The following is a 22,201-nucleotide window of genomic DNA, read 5'->3' as shown; positions in this document are numbered from 1 at the left end:
AAAGTCCCCATGCTCTCAGTGTACAGAACTAGAGAAGGAAGATCTGATTTCGTGTTCTTTTTGCTGTGTTTGGGGTGCAAAGAGGGAGGCAAACATCTGCGTGCCCTCTGAAAGGAGCAGTCAGGTGGTGCACCAAGTATTTTGAGCAGCTCCAACAAGACTGGGGTTGGAAAGCTGGTGTCTATTCAGTCTGAGGAAAACCCTCTCCTGTGGGGAAAGTAGATATTTAGCTAGTCTGAGAAAATCCAAAGGGAAGTTCTGCAAAAATTTCACTTTTATTTTATAAAACTAGTGTCAAATAAAAGTGATTTGGGTATGAGGGTATTACTCTGATCTGCTTCTAATAAATGCTAAGTGGCAGAGAAAATGGTGGGTTTTTTTTTTTTTCTACAGTTTTATGATGGGGATATGCTGGGATTTTTGTTATTTTCTTAATTCTCTTGAAGATTCAGTAATACACCACCCAAATTCACTTCTAGTTAAATATAAACAGGTTAGACTATGCCTAAAGTCTGAAAAATTTGTGCTAGTATATATGTTCTTTCAGACATGCCAATCTTTTGTTTAATATGCTGTGTAATTTTGTTCAACTTGTAGTTATAAGTTTTACTGAGCAACCAGAAAAGTATGTTTTTCTCCAATTCAAGTGATTTTGCACTGAGTGGTTGAGTCAATTGAGTAGCTGGAGGGATCTTGGAAAAGGGAATTATAGCCAGTTCCAAGTCAGGGGGAAAGCAATGTCTGAAAAGAGGAGAAAACAACAAAGAGAATGAATAAGGTAACAACAGAAAAGGGAAAAATTTCAATGTCTGTTTGATCATCCAAGGAGCTTTGGGAAGGTGCACTCAGCTGAATTACATTTTCCAGGGTAACATGTTCTGTATGGGTGCGTGGCTTCAGGTTTTTCTTGTGGTTTATGATGGATCATGTCACAGGAAGGTTTGTAGAAGTGGCTATTTATTTACTTATTTTATTTTAGATTCATTATTTGTTGAAATTTGTGGAGGTCTGTTGAAGCCCACATCTGTAAATCCATTTTATAGTGCAGTGGTGAGAGGATGGCACCGTTATCAGCACCGACCTTAAAACCATAACAAACTCAGAGATGGTACTTGAAAATCACGTCCCTTTGCTTGCTTCTCCTTTGCTTCTGAAAATACTCTCTTGTACTGATCTGAGGGGAAATTCTCTCAGAATCCCTCCTTTAGACACTGTTATGTGGGTAAGGGGTTCCTTTTATCCCTACATCTGCACAGCCTTGGTCTCCAGGTATGTGGTTAGGAAAAGTCAGTATTTCCTTGTGTATAACACTTCTGGAGCACGTAGTCTGCACAGAATCCCCTGTGTTGCTGACTTGTTATTCAGCATTACACATGGATAATTATTATTCCTGTAAAATAAACTCCAATATTTTGTGACCTATAAAGAATGTTATTCATGTTAAATCTTAAGTTACAGCAAGGGTTGGCTTATGTTTTCCTTGCAATAACTTCTTTTTTCCCCTCATCCATTGCAATATCCTGGTAAATGGTGTAAAAGGTGTAGGGAATGGTGGTTGGTTTGTGTTCTTTTTCCTTTCCCTGCCAGGGTAGGCTGCAATGACAGGTAGCAGAATTCCACTCTGGTGAAATCCTTGCTCACATAGGAAGGAGTGCACAGAGAAAAATCATGTTTAAAATCCCTGGGTTTTGTGTTGTGCTCTGTATTCTGGGAGTCCCCTGAATTAAAGGAGATTTTTCAGGAATGTCCTAAAAGAGACCTCACTGAAAGCCCAGCTCCTGAGAGTGCTGTGCAGTCCTGAGATGGTCATGATCTGGAAGGTGAAGGAAAAGGGTATGACCTGGAAGCACCCATTCCTTGAGGGGATACTTCAGGCACTGAGGAACAAGCTGGGGAGTGCTTGACTGCTCTGGAATGGAAAAAAAATCCCCCTCCAAAAGGGAATTCCTAGTAAGTTCTGTGGCTGCTGCAGCTCACACGTGGAACGTGGGAGTTCCTGGGTGGCCCTGTCCCATGCTGATGCTCCCTAGCTGCCTGTGGCCTCACAGGCTGGCCAACAGCCCTGGAGCAGATGGAAATGATCCCACTGTGCCTCTTCCTGACGTGGTGGCCTTCTCCTGCACCACCATTGCAGGGCAGCTTCGAGTGCGGTGCAAGGCAGGAGGTCCCCATGACTGAGCCATGCTGACAATCAGGCTCCTTTCCCACAGTGACTCCTGCTCTCCCTGCTTGAGAAGAAAGAAAAAGAAAAGGAATTGATTTCAAAGGTCTAAATGCTGTTTGAGTTAAACCTAGGATTCCGTCTCCCTGGAGTGAGTCTATGTAAGGAGCAGAAGGGACTCCCCCTCTTCTGCTTTCCCCTTCCCACATACGTATTTCAGTTGTGCTTTTTTTGTTTGAACACCTGGAAAATGGCATGGTGGTCTTTTCTAATATCTGCTTCTTCAGGTCAGAACATTTGCTGATGGAGAGAAGCTTTTAGCCATGTGCTAAATGCACGTGCTGTCAGACTCAAGGGCAGTGCTGGGATTTAAAAGGAAATTTCAAAGCCCTGTTGTTCCTGCCTCTTACTGTCGTGTCTGTGTGGCTCTTCAAAGGGATTTAGCAGAGCAGTGATGTTGTGAAAGGGCTGCAGACACAGTTCCAAGGAGAAGCATTAAAATATGTGCCTTGGGGAGAAATGAAAACATCTGAATGTTTTCAAAGAGTAAGTAATTATTCTCTGCCCATGCAAACTGTAAATAACAGTTGCTCCAATCATTATTGTTTGAGTTGTGTTTTGCTCTGGGAAGTTCCCACCTTTCATCTTTCACCGGAACAATATTTTAAGAGGCATGAGTATAGAAATAATATCATTTTAGTTCTCACCTTCAAAAAAGCTAGAAAGCCCCCTCTCCCTAACCTCCCTTCTCATTTATATTTGAAAGAAAAGAATGCTCTCTCAGCTGTCAACTTGCATGGAGACTGAATCAGCTCAGATCTTGGACAGTGGCTTCTGAATTCTGAACTCACATGGTCCTCTGCCTGTGGACACACCCCAGAAAGTGCAAGTGGAATTTCTGAATTCTTATCTCAGCCTAGTGAGAGGTTTCACACTTTTCCCCATGGCACAGGAATATATTTAAAAGCTATACAGTTTTATAAGTGAAAATCTGATCAAAATGTCATCAGTAGGTCTGGCTGCTACCCCCAGGCTAGCCTCTGATTTAATATTCTCTTGGGCAATCTACTTAACATGAGGTTTCCTCACCCAAAATATTCAAGCAATACCTTTGGGGGACAAAAAACGAGATCTTTAGGTGACAGGAGACACTGAAGGGCAAAAATCATGCTCTACTGTGATGATTATTCTTCTGAGAAGGTGCACTTTTCAGTTTTAACACCACTTGGTGATGATTAATCGAGTTGTGTGGATTAAATTTTCAGTGAGACTCATGAGATGCTTTCCTAAAGAATAATGCATTTTAAATGTTATGTGAGATTTAAGAATTAAAATTTTATCTCGTATTTCAAGGAATTTTAAATGACCTTCAGACTGAGCCAGCCAGTGGTTTGAATATGCTAATGAAATCACTTTGCTGGCAAGATGTTTTGTTTGGTAGTGAAACACAAAACTGCTGACCGTGTTGAGCTGCTGCTGTTTGTCTGTCTAAGACAGTAATATTCATCCATGCAGTGTGTGCAGGCAAAGTTCAGGGATGAATATAGATGGCCAGGATTTTCTGGGAGCTCATATAATGGTGTCCTTTAGGTTTTGATCTTTGTAACCAGCTGATGACCTTTATTTCACACTGATAATGAGAGAAAGTGGCGTTACTCTATCACTCGTCTCCATGAATACAGAAATAATTGACTTCTCATGACTAATCGTTTTAGCAAAGTAGAAAGTCCCACTTAGCCCACATCTTGTACTTTTACTGAGTAATGGCTCTGAAGTATTGTGAGAATGTTTAGTGCTTAATTCACTGCTCAGTGAAGGTCTGACTCCAATATTTTGAATGAATTTCAGTCTTTTTGGGGTTGTTTTGTGTTTGTTTTTTTGTTCATTTTCATTGAACTCAACCTAGAGGAATGTAAGTAAATTTCCAGGTTGAAACATGAATGTTACAATGGTTTTGGTAAAAAAGAGCAAAATCTATCTGCACGTGTTGTGATCTAAAGTATTTAAGTTGTTTAAAAATTTTGAAAGCCAGACTTCAGAAGAGTCAATTGAATTTTAAAAAATCCACATATTTCCTTTTTATCTTGTGCTTTTATTACTGTAAATCTTAAGTAACATTGTATAAATTATCATAAATCTGGATTAATTTCGAAAGAGTGGAGGCCTAAAGTTGCAGTTTGTTTGTCTGGACAGTTTTCCTCCCACAGTTTATTCTGTTCATATGATTTACCTCATACAGTGCTCATGATGTTGCAGATCAAAACACTTGGATTTTTTTTTAAAATAACCTCAGGTAGTAAAAAAAAAAAAAAAAAAAAGGAAAAAAAAAAAAGAATAAAGGAAGTTCATGAAAGACACCCAGAGCATAAGGAGAGAACTTTGTTACAGTTTTTGAAATTATGAATTATTTTTTATCAAAGATAAAAGTTTCCATTTAAATTTGCTGATTTGATTTTTATGCCAAAACTGTTTTTGAAAGTTAGGATTTTGCATTTAGTTTTGGAACAATTTTAGATCTGAAAAGCATTTATCAGTTCTGCTGGTCAGATATCCAAATGTAATTGGGAACATTTGCTGTGACACATAACGAGGGAGGAGCAGGGACAAGAGGCATGGAGCATAAGGGGAAGCAGATGAGCACAGCAGAGGCTGATTTTTATTCCAGGGAGAGAAGAAGGGCTGGAAAAAAAAGAGCATCCTCATCATTCAGTACATTCCCTGTGAATTTTATCACATCCTTGTCCCGAGCTTGCAATAAAACTCAACAACGGGCAAAAGTATTAATCAGTCTCACAGAACTTTATTTCAGCCTATTGCTGCCTATTACATTCCCCTCACACCTCCCTGGAGAGGCTTGGGCAGGTGAGGCACACACCTCTGCCTGTGAATCCCAGAAAGTCTCTGGCAGCTTTCAGGAAGTGCCTGGGCTGGGAAACCTTTTTGCTTATTCCTTTTAATTAAGTTAATTTTTAAGAGCTGGAATGGGGCTACATATGTGGTGTGGAGATGCTCATGAGGATTGTCTTGCTAGAGCTGAAAGTTTTCTGTGACCCACCAAGGGCTGGACCAGCACTGAGATCATGCAGTGCTTTTCCCCAGGAAAAAGCAGAAGGTGCAGGCTGTTCAAAGGTGGCACAGGCTGTAATGCTGAAGGCATTTTGCTGTGGTAAACAGCCGTGGAAGACTCTTTTGAGCCTTTAAATGTACCATGAACCTTTCAGGATTTTTGACCTCTACGAGGAAATTTCTGAAACCCTTTCAAAAAATGGTGAGGGCATTCAATGCCCTGTCTGTGGACTAAAAAGAAATTTTGCTTTTGGGGACATGTGAAGTAAAAGATAATTACAAGAAAAGTATGTGGTGGGTTGTTCACAGTCCTTTTTTCATCCAATTGTTGGTTATATAAGCCCAGTTTCCAAGAAATGTTGTGTCCAGTAGATTTTTGCACTGTGGGCAGGGGGACTAGCAGTACTAGTTTGTAGTGCTGGTTAGAAGATTCTGGCTTTTCTGATAGAAACTTTTCTTGCCAACTTAAGTAGTAAAAGGACAAATTCACAGCAGATATGCAGGAACAGATAATGAGTTCTTAGGCTGTGTGTAATGTTAATGAATTTCAGTATTATTGTGGTAGGTATTCAAATGGCTGACCTGAGTGGTTCCAAGGCATTTTCTAGGGCCAGATTTGCCATCTCAGCAGTCTGGCTTAGCAGCTTTACCCTGTCAGGATATCTCCCTTAAGTCCTGTTCATTTCCTGTACTTTTTTGCCCTGCTGGAATAACACTCATTCAATTTTTCTGTTCCTTCCATCTTTGTGTTGTCTCAGGGTATTTGTCTGAAGGGGCATTTCTGTGGCATTTCAGATGTGGAAATGGTCAGTTGCCATAATTTCCTTTTTTACTCCCCTTTTTTATCCCCCTCTTTTACTTTTTAAACAAACAAGAGTTGTTGATTTATACCATTTGGGGGGAAAGTGTTCTGCTAATGAAAGTACAAACTCAGAAGCAGGGGATGCATATGTTGGTCCATTTTATATTATGTGGAGGGACCTTTAAAGTGTAACATGTGCAGGATTCAAAGTATCACTTGCACTGCATTGTGTACAGGAATATTTGCCAAAGCTTTGTGAAAGCAAGGTTTGTCTCGTGCCTTGAAAAGCAAAACTGGGAAAGAATTAATGGTTCACTATCATGATGAAAACTCACTGGGGTTACAGACCCCCTTTCTGAAATGACTTAAGAAAAATGGAAAGAAGTCATTCAGAGAAGAATAAAAGCATTCCCTGAAAAGTTAGGTTTCTAGAAAGAGCATGATATGGATTTAAATTCATAACTGGGTTTATAAGTTTCTTTTTCTCTGTGGAAAAGTTCTGATTTTCCAAAGGAAACTGGGGGGGGGAAAGACTTTTGCTACTGGAGTTGTTGTTACATAGTCCTGAACAAACTGAAAATGAGTCAGTTGTAATACATGTGAGTCTGAAACCTGGTCTTTACAAATGTGAAATCACTGTCAGTTGTAATATGTTGTAAATGCTTTAAAGTTGTTGAGTGCAAGCTGATTTTTTCCCACATACTTGACTAAACTCATTCCAGTATAGGTCCCCTGTCTGGTCCCAGTCATAACTGTTTGCAGTTATGATCCTACCTGTTTTTTTTTTCACTGGAATAAGGCTGGAATGAGCTTGGATCACTTCCATGAAGTGTCAGGGTCTCCACCAGTATATTTGCCATGTGAATCATTTTGAGGACCACCATTCTGACCGGGAGCATGAGGAAAAGCAGTGGAATTTGTATCTGTTATTTCAGGTTTTAGCCCTTGCAGATAAGTTTAACCGTATTTTCCGATGGCAGCGGCTGCCCTGGCTCAGGTTGATGTTTGAGAGCCGTGGGAACACCACCTTTCCCTGCAGATAACAGATCATGGCTGTGCTGCACGTTCAGGGGGCTCTTTTCTGCAGAGGTGATCTAAAGGTAAGGACAGGTGGCTCAGAGAAACAAGCTGTCTTATGTTCTTTTTTGGTCTTTATCAAGTAGTCCCACTCGCTCTAAATCAGGCTTTAAGGCTTTTGTTTGCTCTAATGCAATTGCACATGTTTTACTCAGACTCCAGTGAGCCAGACTTTGGCAGCAAGACTGGCTAAGCTCTCTATAGGTTTTTAAAAGCAAATTGCATTGTGCTGCTTCCTGGGAAAGTGTCTTCCTTGAAAATGTTTAATCCACCCTCCCTTTCCCCCCTCAGTTGTGAATGAAATTATCCATGGCATACATAGTTTGTGAGTAATTTTGTGTCTTATGTATTTATTTTTTTCCCCTGTGCACTGTCATGCACTTAGAGATGTATTTTTCATTTACAGTGTGGGAAGTAAACCATGGATCTATGATATTGCTCTGTCTTGTGGGGATTCCAATAACATGAGCATGGTCATTCCAGTTCAAGGACTTTCTGGACAGGAAAAACAAGGGGAGTAGAATTGGGTAAACGTGCAGAAACATGCAGATCTTCAGAGCAGTTTTATAGTTTTTACCCAACCCAGTGAAAAATAACCATGAAATTATAGAGTTGAAACCTGGGAATTCCAGTATTCTGAACAAAATGAAATGCGACACAAATATTTACACATGGGTACATTGTACACAAGTGTATGGGGTGACAGGATGCAAATTGCAGTATTGGGGAAAAAAAGAGTTGAAGATCACCCTCTCCATGTGCAGTGAAGGCAAAAATGAAGCTCACTTCCCAAAGAACTTCTCTGAGATGCATTATTGGGATAGAGAGATAGATAGATAGATACACACCCACACCCACTCCTCTCCAGAGTGCAAATGTGTAAGTTTCAGTGGGATATATTTCAGCTATATCCTATCCCAGAGATCAGGCTTGTAGAGACTTCCATCTCTGCAAGCTCTTTATTTGAACAGGCCTCATAGTTTTCAATTTATCTACAAAAGAGCTTGGAGACCTGGGAAAAGGAATGAATGAATCAATGATGCTACCAAGGATTGCACTGTGCCAGATTTTCTTGGTAATTTTGTGGTTCTTGGCAAAGGTGAGGCTGGAAATCCATGTTGTTGACCAGCATGGAAGCATCTCTTGGGAACAGGAATGCTGTGGTCCTGTGGAGGAAAATGATGGTGTTTCCCTGGCCAGACCTGAGATCTTCCAATGAGATGCTACTTCTGAGCTGAGAAAACCACATGAAGAACCATATTTTTGCCACTAAAACAGACAGTTTAATGTTATCTTAAAAACCCTCATTGGGTTTTTCATGGCTTTCTTCATTATTTGGGGATTCAATCAGAAGAGATTTATGGGACAAAGAATCAGTTTAGTGACATGGAATAAGGATTGGAGTCAGCCTAAGGAAAGACATTAAGATAAGCTCAGAATTATCCAATGAAGGACAGTGTAAAAAAGGTTCAGTCATTAAAATCTTCATCTCCCCGCAACCTCCTTGTAGAAGTAATTGCCCCCTAAAAGCCCAGTTTAACTGAGGATTCAGCAGGAAGCAGATGGGATTCACTGTGACATTTATGAGCATCATACCACCATCCAAATGGGGAAAATGGGTTTCAGGGCAGAAAACTCCTACTGATCTTTTGAGAGCACTTGTAAGTGTAGAGAAGGAATGACCTCTTTCAGTCAGTGGCCCGAAATTCCTGCCAGAAGCCTTCAGCTGAACCTGTGTGCTGTGAACAGAGCCTTAAAACTGACCAAGAAATTACAATATGTGGAGCCATAGGGTAACTTTGGGCCAGGGAATCTGCAGCCTTAGCACAGTACCCACAGAGGGTGGTGACAAAGCTTTATGAGAGCTGCTACTCATGTTAGTAATGAGGTCTGATAAATGGGAAATTTTTCCAATACCAATTTTTCCAATTGGTAACAATCCAGCTTTCCAGATTCCTCAAAAATTATGCAAAAGTCCCTTTATTTGAAACTGAATGCAACTAAAGAAACTTGGTCATGATCAAAATGAAAAATAGTGAGGGTATCAGCAAGAAGTAGGCGATATAGCACAAACATGCAGAATAGATATTTTTTTTAATTCAGCACTATAAAACACAATAATGAGTACTCAGGCCATGTAAAAACTCATTTGAGGTGGTGTCTGGAATGGTGTCACAGAACACCTCTATGCTGCACTCTGAAGGAAAGCTCAGTGCCTTGTGACTCCTGGCTGAATTTACTTTCCCAGTTCCAATCAGTCCCAGCTTCTGTGGGTGAGCAACACCCACGAACCCACAGCCATCCCCTCTAAGGAACTCTGGAAAGCCTGAGCACATGGACAAAGCTGGGGAAGCTTCTCCTCACCTGGGGGAGAAATGGAAATCTGCAAGTGATCTCCATCTTCTGCTTGGTGATAGGCTACAACTTCTTTGTGTCTAGACATGAGCTTGCAGTGAAACTGTAAATTTTCTGTTTACTGAATCACTATCCACAGTGATACCTGTGGGATTTGAGAAAAAAGAGTTGTCAAAGACAGGGATGTAAAGTTATTCTTCTTCTCCCAGAGCTTCAAAACTCTGGTATGTGGAGGGGAGCCCCTGTTAGATTCATCATGCCCCTTGCTGAGGGAGAAAGGAGGTGAAAATAGCTAAAATAATTTTTTATTATAAATCCACAGACATGAGGATATGTTCACCCAAGCCCAAATTAATGCAGATGGGAGTTCATTTGATGACAATGTATTATTGCAATAATTATTTGATTGTTTTTGTATATTTTGCAATCTGAAAGTGCCTGTATAAGTAGTAGATAACCACAGTTAAAGCACATGTGCAGTTTGCCATATGCAGTAACTCTGAAATTTCTTTACAATCTTAGACATTTAACCCAGTTTGGAATATGGAACACACAAAAATATTTTCATCTTCACCTAAAATATGACCAAACATCTTTGGTAACAAAAACCAAATCAAGCCCATCTTTATTGAATCTACGCAGAATATGTGACTACCATGTACTGCAGAAATTTTCATCGTTTTTAGGGTAACCTCTTTAATACTCCAAAATTATTCCAGTCTCCTGTCAAAAAAATCACTTTTTTTCTTTGAGTGAGGATCCTGATTTTACTTAGAATTTTCTAGTGATGACTTTAGGTGCTGCAGTAGTATAAATTAATAGAAGGAACTGTGAATGAGTTTTAAGGGACACCATGGACTCTGTCAAGAGCTCATCTTAGATAAACATTTAGCTGAACATTTAGCACATCATGCTTATGGAAGGCTGTTTGTTCAAAAACTTCCTTCTGGCTACAGCTGCTTCATGTTACACATCTCTGATTTATACTGGCCTAGGTCAAGACAAATGATCACTGTGTAACTGCTGGGAATTAGGTTAATTCAGATTATTTTGCTATAGGTTCTTGACTTGCAGACTTCTGTTTGAGCTCTCAGACAGGTTGCCTTCCAGACAATTGCCTGGATGAAATTTTGGAGGCAGGTGTTAACTGTGGAAACTTACTTAGTATTAAACTCACTTGTCTGTTGGAGATGATATTTCTATTTTTTTTTTTCTGGTCATTGTCCTCCACAAAAGACCTAATTGAAAATATCTGTCAAATCATGTCTCTGGTTTCCCTCTTCTTCCCCCACCCCCCCATTAATTGGACACGTATTGTGTTTGTGTGGGAAGCAAGGAGGCTCTGTGGCAGGGCAGCAATATTGCTGGGAAAAGAACATTAAAATGGATAAAGGGATTTCCTAGTGGTATAAATACCTGCACACGACCTCCCTGTGCTCCGCAGCCCTCCTCTGCATGTACATCCAGGTAAAATCCTGGAAGAGAGTTTGAGGTGCCATTAATCCTGCGGGATCTGCTCTGGTAGGACACAGGACAGGCAGCTCTCTCGCCTCCTGGAGGGTATGAGCTGCCAAGCGTTCGCTTCCTCAGACACCTTTGTGCCCTTGAGTTCTGACTCTTCTCCCTCTCTGCCTCTGATAATGCATCACAGCGCTGCAGAGTGCCTGCAGGTCTCCAACCATGCCACCAATGTTGTGTCTACAGGTACTTTTTGAAAATGCTCTTGCTCTCTTTTGTGGTTTTTTGGGTAATATAGGAGTTCATCAAGTTCTCAGTATTTAAAGTGTTCAATATCAGTGTTATGTATGATTGGGGCTATGCCAAACCAGAAGCAATTTCACAAAACTCTGAATTACGAGTGAATCGGGAAAAGCACAATTTTTGTGTTTTAGCTAAATACGTAGTTTTCTCTAAGTTTGTTACAGGATCAGGCTCAAATATGCTGCCAACAGAAGACGTTCAAACACCATTGTTGGTATAACTACAGTCTTCAATGACAACTGCCATGTAAATTAATTGAAAGGTTGTTTATTATGCAACCATAACTTAAAATATTATTAATTAGCTTAAATAGGAAATATATTTAAAAGACATCAGGTGTAAATATAGCTTGGAGGAGTTTGAAAGAAGAAAAAGCATAGCTTTGCAAGGCATATTGCAAACTGAATCAAGACTGAGGCTTAAGTGGGATGTTCAGAATGGATAGTAGAAACCTTGTCAATATTTTTGAATCTTGTGTGTTTGTGTATATAATCTAATTAGATGCATTTAGACACTTGGGACTATTTAATCACTGAATATCTAAGCCAAAGAGGGTTTTCTTGCAGCCTTAATACTGCAGAGGTGGGATTCTGGAATACAGGAATTGCTGATAGAAAGCTGTAAGTAACAGAAAAAGAAATAGTTGATTGATTTGAAATTGCGTTAACATTAGGATTTTATTTGACATTTTAACAAGAAACCAGATTTTTCCTGAAAAGCATTGGTAATAAAGCATTTTAATGAAAAGAAAAAGCATGTAAGTAGTGAAAACTGATTATCAGTAACAGAAAACAAGATCATCTTATACATTAAGCAAGAGGCTCAAAATATCCCAATACAGCTGTGGGTTAGCAATTGTGACAGGGAATAGGAGAGTTTAAATTTTGTATGAGGTCAAATTTATGTGTCTGTATCACTGCAGTATTTCCTAGATTCATCTGACTTGTAATGGAAAGGACACAATGAGGGTTGGCCCAAAGCATCTGCTCACCTGCTACAGGTTTAGATTTTGGTATTTTCTATCTGTCACTGCATTTATCAGTGGAAATTTTGATTGCAGGATCACATCCAGGAGATGATCCTGTGAAAAAATGACCCTGGGAAAGCAGAGACAGAGGGTGGTGACTATAATGAGTCAAGATTTACAAATTTCATACACAGATCAAGGAATTGTCCTAAAAAGTGCCACTCTGTTGAGCGCGTGTGAGGAGAATTTGTGTACAATGTAATGGTGAGAGGATTTTGAATAGCAACTTATTTTAATTGTCAAAAGTGTTAAAAATGGATGTAACAATTCTTCATCCCAACATAGGTGAAAATACTTCCAATTCAAATATTATGCCATGTCATTCAGCTGAGTTCTGCAGTATCCTCAACACTTTAACTGCTATTATTTAATTTAAATAGCATCATCCTCACTATTTATTTTAAATCATTAATAGCACATCATAAAGGTTGTAGTATGTGGATTATGAAACGGTTGAAAAATGCAACCAGTAAAGACTCAGATCTTAACAGAAAAGTTGAATGGCTCTACATGCATTACAGTTACCAACACAGTCATTATTTTCACTGCATCTACACTAGTATAAGCATGTTTGTGTTAGTAGATTTTATATCTATACAAATGTATTTTAACAGGACACTTTACTGTTATGATTACTGCTGTAAAACCCGAAGATTCGACTCCCTAATTAAATAGACTGTTTTGAACAACAGGAATGTGTTCTTTAAAATGTGGCTTTACATATCTGAATGTTCATGAACATTAATTTTTAATATTCTGTTTTATTGCAGTTGTTAGAGGTGGCAGTACATGCATTTTAATTCCTACTTATACATGAGAAACAGCCATATCTCTATATTGCATTCAGCAAAAAATGGTCTCATTCTTCAGTACTGGCTATTACTGAGCACAGATTCGAAATACCCCTGTGAAAGCACTAGAGATAAATTAACAGTGTGTTTGTTGGTGCTGGTGATGGAAAATATTTATTTAGGCCTGACTTATTAGAAGAATCCAGAGTTTACCATCTTGTTTCTCTACGACCTTGCCAAAGCACTCTGAAATACTTTTTGTTGCTTGGCATTCAAAAATTGTGATTTTTGGACACATCGACGCAAATGCCCCAAACTGCTGCCTTTGGAAACCCGTGCCTTCATTCACTGCAGGGTTTGCTCAACAGTGAAGGCAATTTCCTGAGACCACAGAATTAATTTCTGTGTGAGGCTGAATGAATCAGCATGTGGAAGTTGTGTGAGGAGAGGAAAAGGTCTCCTCCTTAGGAGTGCAGTGCTTCCCCGGCTCAGCAGTTTGTGTAAGGTGGGTTATGCCAGTGGATTATGCTCAAAGCAACTCATCAAGAGGCAGCATGACAATTCCTAGTCCTGCCTCAGAGGATGTCCCACTATTTCTAGTCAAATCATGTCTCTGGTTTCTAGTGGCAGTTCTCCCCGACAGATCCTGTTAACCTGATGGTTGTGACCCGGTGTTAAATGCTCACAGAAGAAGCCACAACTGCACAGAGGGCACTGCCTGCCTCGAGTTTAAAGGCTGTGTCTTGAATCCTGAATTCTTACGAGTGCATCTGTTTTCTCTTTGCTCCCCACTCGTGTGTGTTCCTGCATTGGCTTTGCCACGACAACGCCGGGACACCCCTGACCAGGCCTCCACTACTCCGTGCCCTCCTGTCACTATGGGAATCAGCCTTCCACCTACGGGGTGATGGCAGGTAAGAGGCCAACCCTCAGCTGGGTGAGCTGGCAGCACGGGGATTTTAGCCAGCTTCCCTTTGGAGGGACCAATCCAAGACATTAATTTAGAGAAGATGGGGTTTGGATTAAGGCCTTAGAAAAAGGGTGGGGAAATCAGGGGCCAGTGCCCAGAGTTTCCCAAACCTCTGCATATCTCATGAAATCACTCTATTTTATGTCTCCCTGCATGGCTGGGAAAGTCCTGCTCTTTTTGCTCAGCTCTTATCACTTTTTGAGGGCCCAGGAGTGACATACCCATACACCTGTGTATTACTGGTACCTAGGCTGATGAAGCCCTGGCTGAAGCTGTAAAATAAAAGGATGGCATGATGAAGGGATAGCTGAATTCAGCAGGCAGATAAGCCAGTGATCAGGGGTTTTTACACTCATGAATGCATGCTAGCATCCTGCTCATTCTTCCCTGTCCCAAGCTCAGTAAGAGTGAGGCACTTTTATTCTGAGCAAGTTTAAGCAGCAGTCAGAGATAATGACGTAAACCAAATTAATGTAACTCTCAGGAGATAACTGGGACTTGGAAATAATCCAAAATCAAACTCAGAATTTTATTTCATTTAAGAATTAAGGAAATGCTAGAGTAAATCAGCATAGACCAATTTATCTGCATAGGGACAGAGTGTAGGCTTCCTTCATGGTGTGCAGATTTCCAAATGCTCCTATTTCATCCTATTTCTGTGTCTTTTGGAAACATTCCTGGCATTGTCCGGGTCCCTGGGGAAAGTAAATAAGCAATAACAAATTATTGCTCAGAAGTGAATACATTTTTATTCTCCTCCTTTCTTATTTTCATCTTCTTTATTTTCTTAGGCATCAAGCCTGCAACTCCAGAGATGCTCTCAGCAAGCCTCTCCCAGACTCGCATCTTACAGACCTGCAGCATGCCCCACCCCAACGTGGTAAATGGTGTCAGCACCTTGCAAAGCAAGTCCCCTTCTTTTAAAGTGTTTTTCATTATTTTTTGTGATTTTTTTTTTTTTGGTGGTTATCCTGTGTGAAGTATATGAAATAATTCTATGGGGTTAGAACCTCCAACACTGATGGGAGTAATTGGGGCAGTAAAAAAATTCCCTAAACCTAATAAATTGCGAGAGCAGTGGGAGGTTAATGAAGTTCTGAGTTTCTACACAGTTTTGTGTAGTTTAAAAAATTGGGAAGGATGACCTGAGAACCTGGAATTTACTGGCTGCTCCAGATACACTGAGAAGTATTAATATTTCTCCAGTAATTCCCCCATGCCTCTGTCAGTTAAGATACAATATAGGGAAAAAACCAGTCTTCACTGTTAACTGAATCTCCTTCTGAAGTCTGACATTTGTGAACAAAAGGTAGTGAAAGATAGTTCTGTTTTGTCCTTGAGCAATTTCTTTTTCGAAGGATCATTCTGAATGAGTTCTAGTTTGTTTTTGGGTTTTTTGAGCTCTTACCTGTGTATTTTCCTCTAAGAAATTTTACGCTGCAGCTAATCTGAGATAGTATCTTGTCTGAGCATCAAATGGCATCTACATGGAAATGTTCTTTGTACCAGAAAATAGAGACTAACAAATTTTAAGTGACTCAAAATGACACAGATCCATCGATCTTGTGCCGCTGAATTCCAGCTTAGAGCATGGATTTTTATTTGTCTAAGTGCCTCTTATTTAAGTGCCTGACAGTTCTCTCAGTAGCAGGATGGCTGTGGCAGGTGAAAGGGGCTGTTGATAGGTTTCCACGTGTTGGGATGAGAAAGGGAAGGTACATCCCAGGAGGTTCTGTCTCCCGGATTTTCTCACGTGTATTGTATAATCAATGCCACCAGGATGACCGGGTGCCGAGGGCAGGTTTTGCTGTGCAGCAGCACCAGCAGCAGCAGGGAGTTGTTCCAATGAGCTTTCTCCTTGGCCTTGCCCAGGTGGCCTGACGCCCTGCCTGTACAAGTTCCCGGAGCACGCGCTGAGCGCCAGCTCCTGCGCCCTGGGCCACGGCTTCGCGCCCATGGCCCAGCCCCTGCTCACCGACGAGCCCGCCGCCGCCGACTTCAAGCAGGAGTTCCGCAGGAAGAGCAAGGCCGTGGAGGAGCCCGTGGACATGGACTCCCCCGAAATCAGGGAGCTGGAGAAGTTTGCCAACGAGTTCAAGCTGCGGAGGATCAAGCTGGGTATGTGCTTTATGTCCGCGAGCAAAAGGCTGAAAGGTCCCAGTGAAAGCCCAATTATTTCTGAGTGTTTTATGGGCTGGCCTCTGTTGTTGGCTGGTCATAACTCTAATCCTGCCTTGCCCTGCAAAACTTTCTCCATTCCTAGAAGACTTGCATGAATTAATGAACTTCAGCTTCCGCTTCTAGTTTGCAGAAAGGGACTTTAAACTTCACTGCCCTTAAATTATTTGTGTTAAACCTAGAGAAAATTTTTGCTGTTCAATAAATTACGTTCAGTGTCAGATGCAATATCTTGCACAGCTCCAAATTATCTGCAGCTTAGGGCAGGACATGCTCTAACCTCTCATACCCATCCTCTTCCCCATGGAGTGTTTCATGTGATGGTGTGCTTCATTTCAGTATACACTGAGTGATGTCCATGGGAAATCCTTCACACCAGTAGGAAGCTTCTCTTCCTGGTTAATTTTTTTGTGCCATGACACAGCTGGGAATCAATTGATATCTTTGTTGCTGTGAGATAACTGCTAGGACAAAAGTGGGCTGAGCCCTATTATCACTTACAACATTGCATCAGAATTATGGTGAAGCCTGTTATTTTACAAATCTAAAAATATTATAAGGTTATGTGGGGTATGTGTGCACTATCTCAATGGCTAGAAAGCCAGGATGTTCCATTTGCAGTCTAAACTGAAATAAAAGAAATTAGGGTTTTAAAAATATTTGCAAACTGGACAAATTTTCTGGTACATCCTGTGTTTGATGTCAGCCACAGCGATGGAAAGCATTTGCCAGGCCACACAGAGTTAATCACTACATCTTCATCCTGAAGTTTTAGGGATCAAAACTTCCTTTGGTGCAAGCGCATGACATGGAGCCTGTGGAATGGGAGAAATGCAGTATGCACAGGAAAAATAATCTGAGTTTGAGATTTACAACACAAAACAGTTGTGGGTCTGAGAGTCAGGGTTAGTGCAGTCAAAAAGGAGGTTAAAAGGTGCCTCATGGGACACTGAGTGCCTAAAGAGTGCCTGTCCTGGCACCAAAGCAGAAAAGGAGGATGATGACCCAGTCCCCCAGCCATGGCACATCCACATTCAGACAAATGAACAGGGACCTGTTGATGCAAAGTCAAAGTCTGCATGGAAACTGCAGCCTTCCTCTGGTGACTTCAGCTCAGTTGTTGCAACAAGTAACAGGAGAGCAGCAGTGCCTCTAGGCATTATCTTACTGCTCTTGCACCATCTACAGAAAGGCATGGGGTGTCTGGATCTGTCTCAAATCCCTAATCCCAGAGTGGGAACCTCCACTAAATCAGTGCCAGGCTCCACAGAAACCAGCAGGAGACTGGACACGGCTCTGAGGTGAGCTCAGCCGGCCACAGAGACCTGTGCAGGAAGCTCAGCCTGCAGGCCCTGCTGCAGCACACACTGCCCACGAGGGCCAGCAGGGAAGGGCTGAGCATCTCAAGGAAAGGAACCCTCCTAGAAAGCTTCAAAGGTGCTTTTTCCTCTTTGCTTTTGGCAGGTTACACACAAACCAACGTGGGAGAAGCGCTGGCTGCTGTGCACGGCTCTGAGTTCAGCCAGACCACCATTTGCCGGTTTGAGAACCTGCAGCTGAGCTTCAAGAACGCCTGCAAGCTGAAATCCATCCTGTCCAAGTGGCTGGAGGAAGCAGAACAAGTGGGAGGTAGAGAACTGAAATCCTCTAAATGCTGATTTGCACTTCAAGCAGAATCCCATATAAATATTTTAGGACTATCATATGTCTTCTGCAGTCTAAAGATTTTGTTTTACCAGCTTTAAATGATGAGGTGTGCTTGTGTTAAAGTATAGTTATCTTCATTTTGGATGAGCATGGAGGGGAAAACTGAAATTTATGGAGTGTTACAGAATAGCAGAAACATCTCTTGGGCTGCTGGAAGAAATTTCTTCCAGTCCCATTCCAGCAAACCAGTTCCAGTAGAGAGCCAGAGTGGGATCTGCAGGACAGCCCATTTAGCAGGGTACAGGGATTTTTCACTAGCAAAGGACTTTTCCTTCTAACCATTTCTGCCAATAACCATTTATAGTTGGGGGTAAAACAGTGACCAAGTGTCCTAACAATGGAAATATCCTGTGTGTGATGCTCCTCTTAGTCAGCAACTTTCTCTTGTGCCTTCTTCTTCCTTTTTCTGGAAGTGATTGTTCTTGTTTTCCATTCCTGTGGAATGTAACTGCTAGCTTTTGTTGTTTGGCTTCTTTTTCTTTTTTTTAATACAGCTCTGTACAATGAAAAAGTTGGAGTGAATGAAAGGAAGAGGAAGCGCAGAACCACCATAAGGTAATAAATATTTAGGTCATTACAGGTTAGAAACAATTTGGGCTAAGATGCTTCTTCTGTCAAAGTGCTGTTTTCTATTAATGCATATCTACATTTTGTGCTTCTGAAAGTTTCAATATTTGTAAATATTTTAGTGAAAAAAACCAGCATAACCCTCCAGACACCCAATTCATTCCAAAGGTACTATTTTTTCCCAATTAAAGACTTTTTTCAACCACACAGTTTCACATGAAAATATATTTTATTCTAATTCAGTCAAATTTTTTTCTGTCTATACAGTAAGGTATCAGAGCACCTTATTTCTAATTTTGGCCTTTATCTGAACTCTGTAGCCTTACTCTCAGCCATTCTTAGTGAGTGTTTGAAGACAAACTAATGGTATAAGAAAAGTCCTAAATGAACTAAATTAAGTTAGACCACAGCAAAAACTTCTAAATTTCAATTTTTGGCAAGTATTATATTTCATACTTTGCTCAAAACCTAAGAAGTTGTTAGTCAAAAATAATGATATTTCTAACTTCTGCATGTGCAGAACACCACGCTATTAATTAGGCAATTTTGTTCAACATTAGTAAATACTGAAGAACTGACCTGTAAATGAAAGACCAACAGATGAAATAACTAGAACTGGAGCAGATGCTGTATTTCTGTAGCAAATACCTGCACCTCCCTTCCAGAATAATGCATGAAGTGCCCTCTCGTGTCCAAAGAAATTACAGCTACTGCTGAAACTTCTGGATGCCTCCCAGTGGCACACAAGCATGTCAGAGAGGTGTTTTTCAGAATATGTAACAGAAATTGGGAGAAAATTCTATCAAAAAATAAGAAAAAATAACAGTATTAAGTTATTCTGTTTAGTGAACCACTCAGCTTTGGTCGCTGCTGAATCTGAGAAACAGATGAGGGCAGACATTTGGAAAATGTGATGATGGCTAAAACAGCTGGCCATAATCTCTGGGATTTCTAGGAATACTCACTCTAGTGCTGTCTCTATAATTAGTGAGACACAAAACAAAAAGTTTTTCCCCAGTCTAAGTGATGGAGCTCTTCCTCTCTGTAAACCCAAATGATTTGATACAACCAGGTAACACCACTGATGTGCATTTGCTGGGGCAGAAAGGTGGTCAGGCTAGTTAAGCCTCTTGGACCCCACTCATAACTAAGTTAGTAGCTGTGTCTCCTAGATAATATCAAGAAGCACAAATATTTTATAATTAACACTGAAATTGCACTGGTTATTTTTGCCTTTTAATCAACCCATGCCAAAATTCTTTATGATGTCACACTGCTCGTGTCAGCAGAGAACCAGAGAGTATTTTTAGTGCTTTGGGTTTCCTGTATGTGGAGAAAGATGAAATGAATCAAGTCACTGCCTTCAGTGCTGTTACTTGATCTTTCTCTCGAACTAGTGGTGAAAGCCTGAATGTACAGAAAAGTTTTTAAAGGTGAAATTTTACCCCTGTGTCCAGCATCGCTGCCAAAGAAGCCCTAGAGAGGCACTTTGGAGAACAAAGTAAGCCGTCTTCTCAGGAAATTATGAGGATGGCTGAGGGGCTCAATCTTGAGAAGGAAGTCGTGAGAGTTTGGTTTTGCAACAGAAGACAGGGAGAAAAGAGTGAAGACCAGTTTACACCAGAATGCTTTCAGTTCTATTATCAAGGAGCACCATGAATGCCGGTGAAGCTTTTCCACGCACAGAGGTGGATTTCTGGTTTGATTTTTTGTAAATATTGTAAATACTGTGGTGTTTAAAAAAAAAAAAAAAAAAGAAAAAAGGAAAAAAAATCAGTAAACCACTCGTTCCTCCTGCAAGCCACCAGCTTCAGACGCTGTTTGTGGAAGACCCAATTTTAATGTAAAAGGTTGAAAACTAAATCCTGCAGTGTCTGTTTAATGAGTTGGAGATCCCTTCAAGGAACCCATCACTTATTGTTCAACTAGGAATGCTTCCCAGAGTTCCCAGGCAGCTGCAGTTTCCCTGTGCTGTGCCTTCCTTGCCTCTGTGGTGCGAGTTAAGGACTGAATGTGTGTGTGTTGTACATTCAGAAAGGTTGCAAAGCTCGGTGCCAGCAGCTGTAGCACGGGAAGGATTTTGCTGTCGTTAATTAAGGCACTGTGAGCTCGCCAGGACAGAGGTGTCACCCTGCTCCTGCTGGGTACTCTGTCTCAGCCCAGCCTTTGACTGCCTTGAACTGGTGTCAGGGGGCTTAGAGGATGTTTGTTACCAAAGGTAATTCTTGCTAATCTGTGATGTGTCTCGAAGTCTGGTTTGGGTAGGCTGAGCTATAAAAATAGGAATACAATTTATCTGACCTTAAGACTTTGTGGCCTGAGGGAAAGGGAAATAATTATCAGGGTTTTATCACATTGGTCTTTCTCTGCCTTGTAGTTTCTTCAGATTAAAACCATGTGTGGACATACTTATACCAGAGATGGTGTGTTAAGCTAAAAAGAATACAAAAGAAGAATTTATTGCTCTGCACATTCCCCCTCTATTACACCCCACTAATTGAGAATAAACCCTTATTTGTTATCCTCTAGCCTAGACATAATCGAGAGAAAATACCAGTGCCAGAGCTCCACCTATCAGGCAGGCACTGAGAAAACAATTAATGACTGTAGTACTCATCAGGGATAGATTATCCAGCCATCTCATCAGCCCTGCTCATTGTTATGGGAATTAGCCCATTACCATATAAGTCTTTTGACTGTTTTCCCAGGACTGAAATTAAGTGAGTACATGCAAGTAGTGCTGGCCAGACACATTCTATTTTTCCAAAAAACAAACCTGATGATTTAGAAAATGTCTATATAATGGGCCCACAGAAAGCCAAAGGAGTTTAATGTTCAAGACCACTTAGGAGCAGCATGTACAAGTTAAGTGCTCACTCTCTAGTGTACATTAAATTATCCCTGATACTTATTACAGTGACTCTAAGCATATTCAGCAATGGAAATCAGGCTCCTGGATTTCTAAAAAAAATACATTTTTATGGATGAGTGCACCACTCTAAGCCCTTAACTGAGAAGAAAACTTCAATTTAATAACTCAAAGGGGAGAAACTGTGGCTATGTACTCCCTTTAGGCTGCTCCCATCCCCAGCACAGCTCACCCACTGTAGCAGAGACCAAGGTGCATACTTATATCTAACACAGGTTATCAGCAGGTCATGAACTTTACAAAAAACGTTCAGCTGAGAGGATCAACACTCAGCAAAGGTGGTGGCATGCATTGGTGTACCTGTCACGTGATGTGGTCAAATGTTATGCATATTGAAATTACTATCTGATATATAAAAATTATTTATATTCTAAATTATTTTCTTAATTACAAAAGACTTCCTAGAAATGCTATCAGCCTGCACTTCCCAACCTTCTCATCCAATAAAGTATTCCAATACATTTGGCACTCCAGGCATGGCTTGTAGTTCTGTTCTGGTACCACTTGACTCTTTTTAGCTGTGTGTCATGCTGAGGTGTATTTTAGAATGCTCTAACAGTTTGTTCCACAGCAGCCTCACTGTAACACGGTGGTCTCTTGCCCCTCAGAAAGTCTCACAAGTGAAAGCCAATTGCAGCAACAGAGAAAAATAAAATGAAAGGTGACACATAAAATTGTCTTGCAAAGGAATGAATGACAAAAGGCCAACTGAGGGAAGCAGCCACCATTTAAACACACCTACCGGCTGCCACAGAAATACAAATTATTAAATTATTTGAAGAAGAAAAGCTGGATGAAATAAATATCAGC

At 40.8% G+C, this 22,201-nt stretch overlaps 1 protein-coding gene across 1 annotated transcript; it reads left to right on the top strand.

Annotated features, from left to right (window-relative positions):
• Positions 1–10,370: 10,370 nt before the first annotated feature.
• POU1F1 (POU class 1 homeobox 1) lies at positions 10,371–21,840 on the top strand. Its single transcript, XM_063393941.1, is given in 8 exon segments — positions 10,371–11,165; positions 13,889–13,954; positions 14,802–14,915; positions 15,883–16,128; positions 17,653–17,817; positions 18,390–18,450; positions 19,920–20,051; positions 20,053–21,840. Coding segments are annotated over 8 exon segments (1,005 nt in total). The 5' UTR covers positions 10,371–11,023; the 3' UTR covers positions 20,132–21,840.
• Positions 21,841–22,201: the final 361 nt, after the last annotated feature.

The sequence above is a fragment of the Prinia subflava genome, chromosome 3 (assembly GCF_021018805.1).
Source record: "Prinia subflava isolate CZ2003 ecotype Zambia chromosome 3, Cam_Psub_1.2, whole genome shotgun sequence".
In the NCBI taxonomy this organism is placed as follows: domain Eukaryota; kingdom Metazoa; phylum Chordata; class Aves; order Passeriformes; family Cisticolidae; genus Prinia; species Prinia subflava.
Note: the sequence above shows the minus strand (reverse complement) of the source record. Positions and strands in the feature narration are given on the sequence as shown.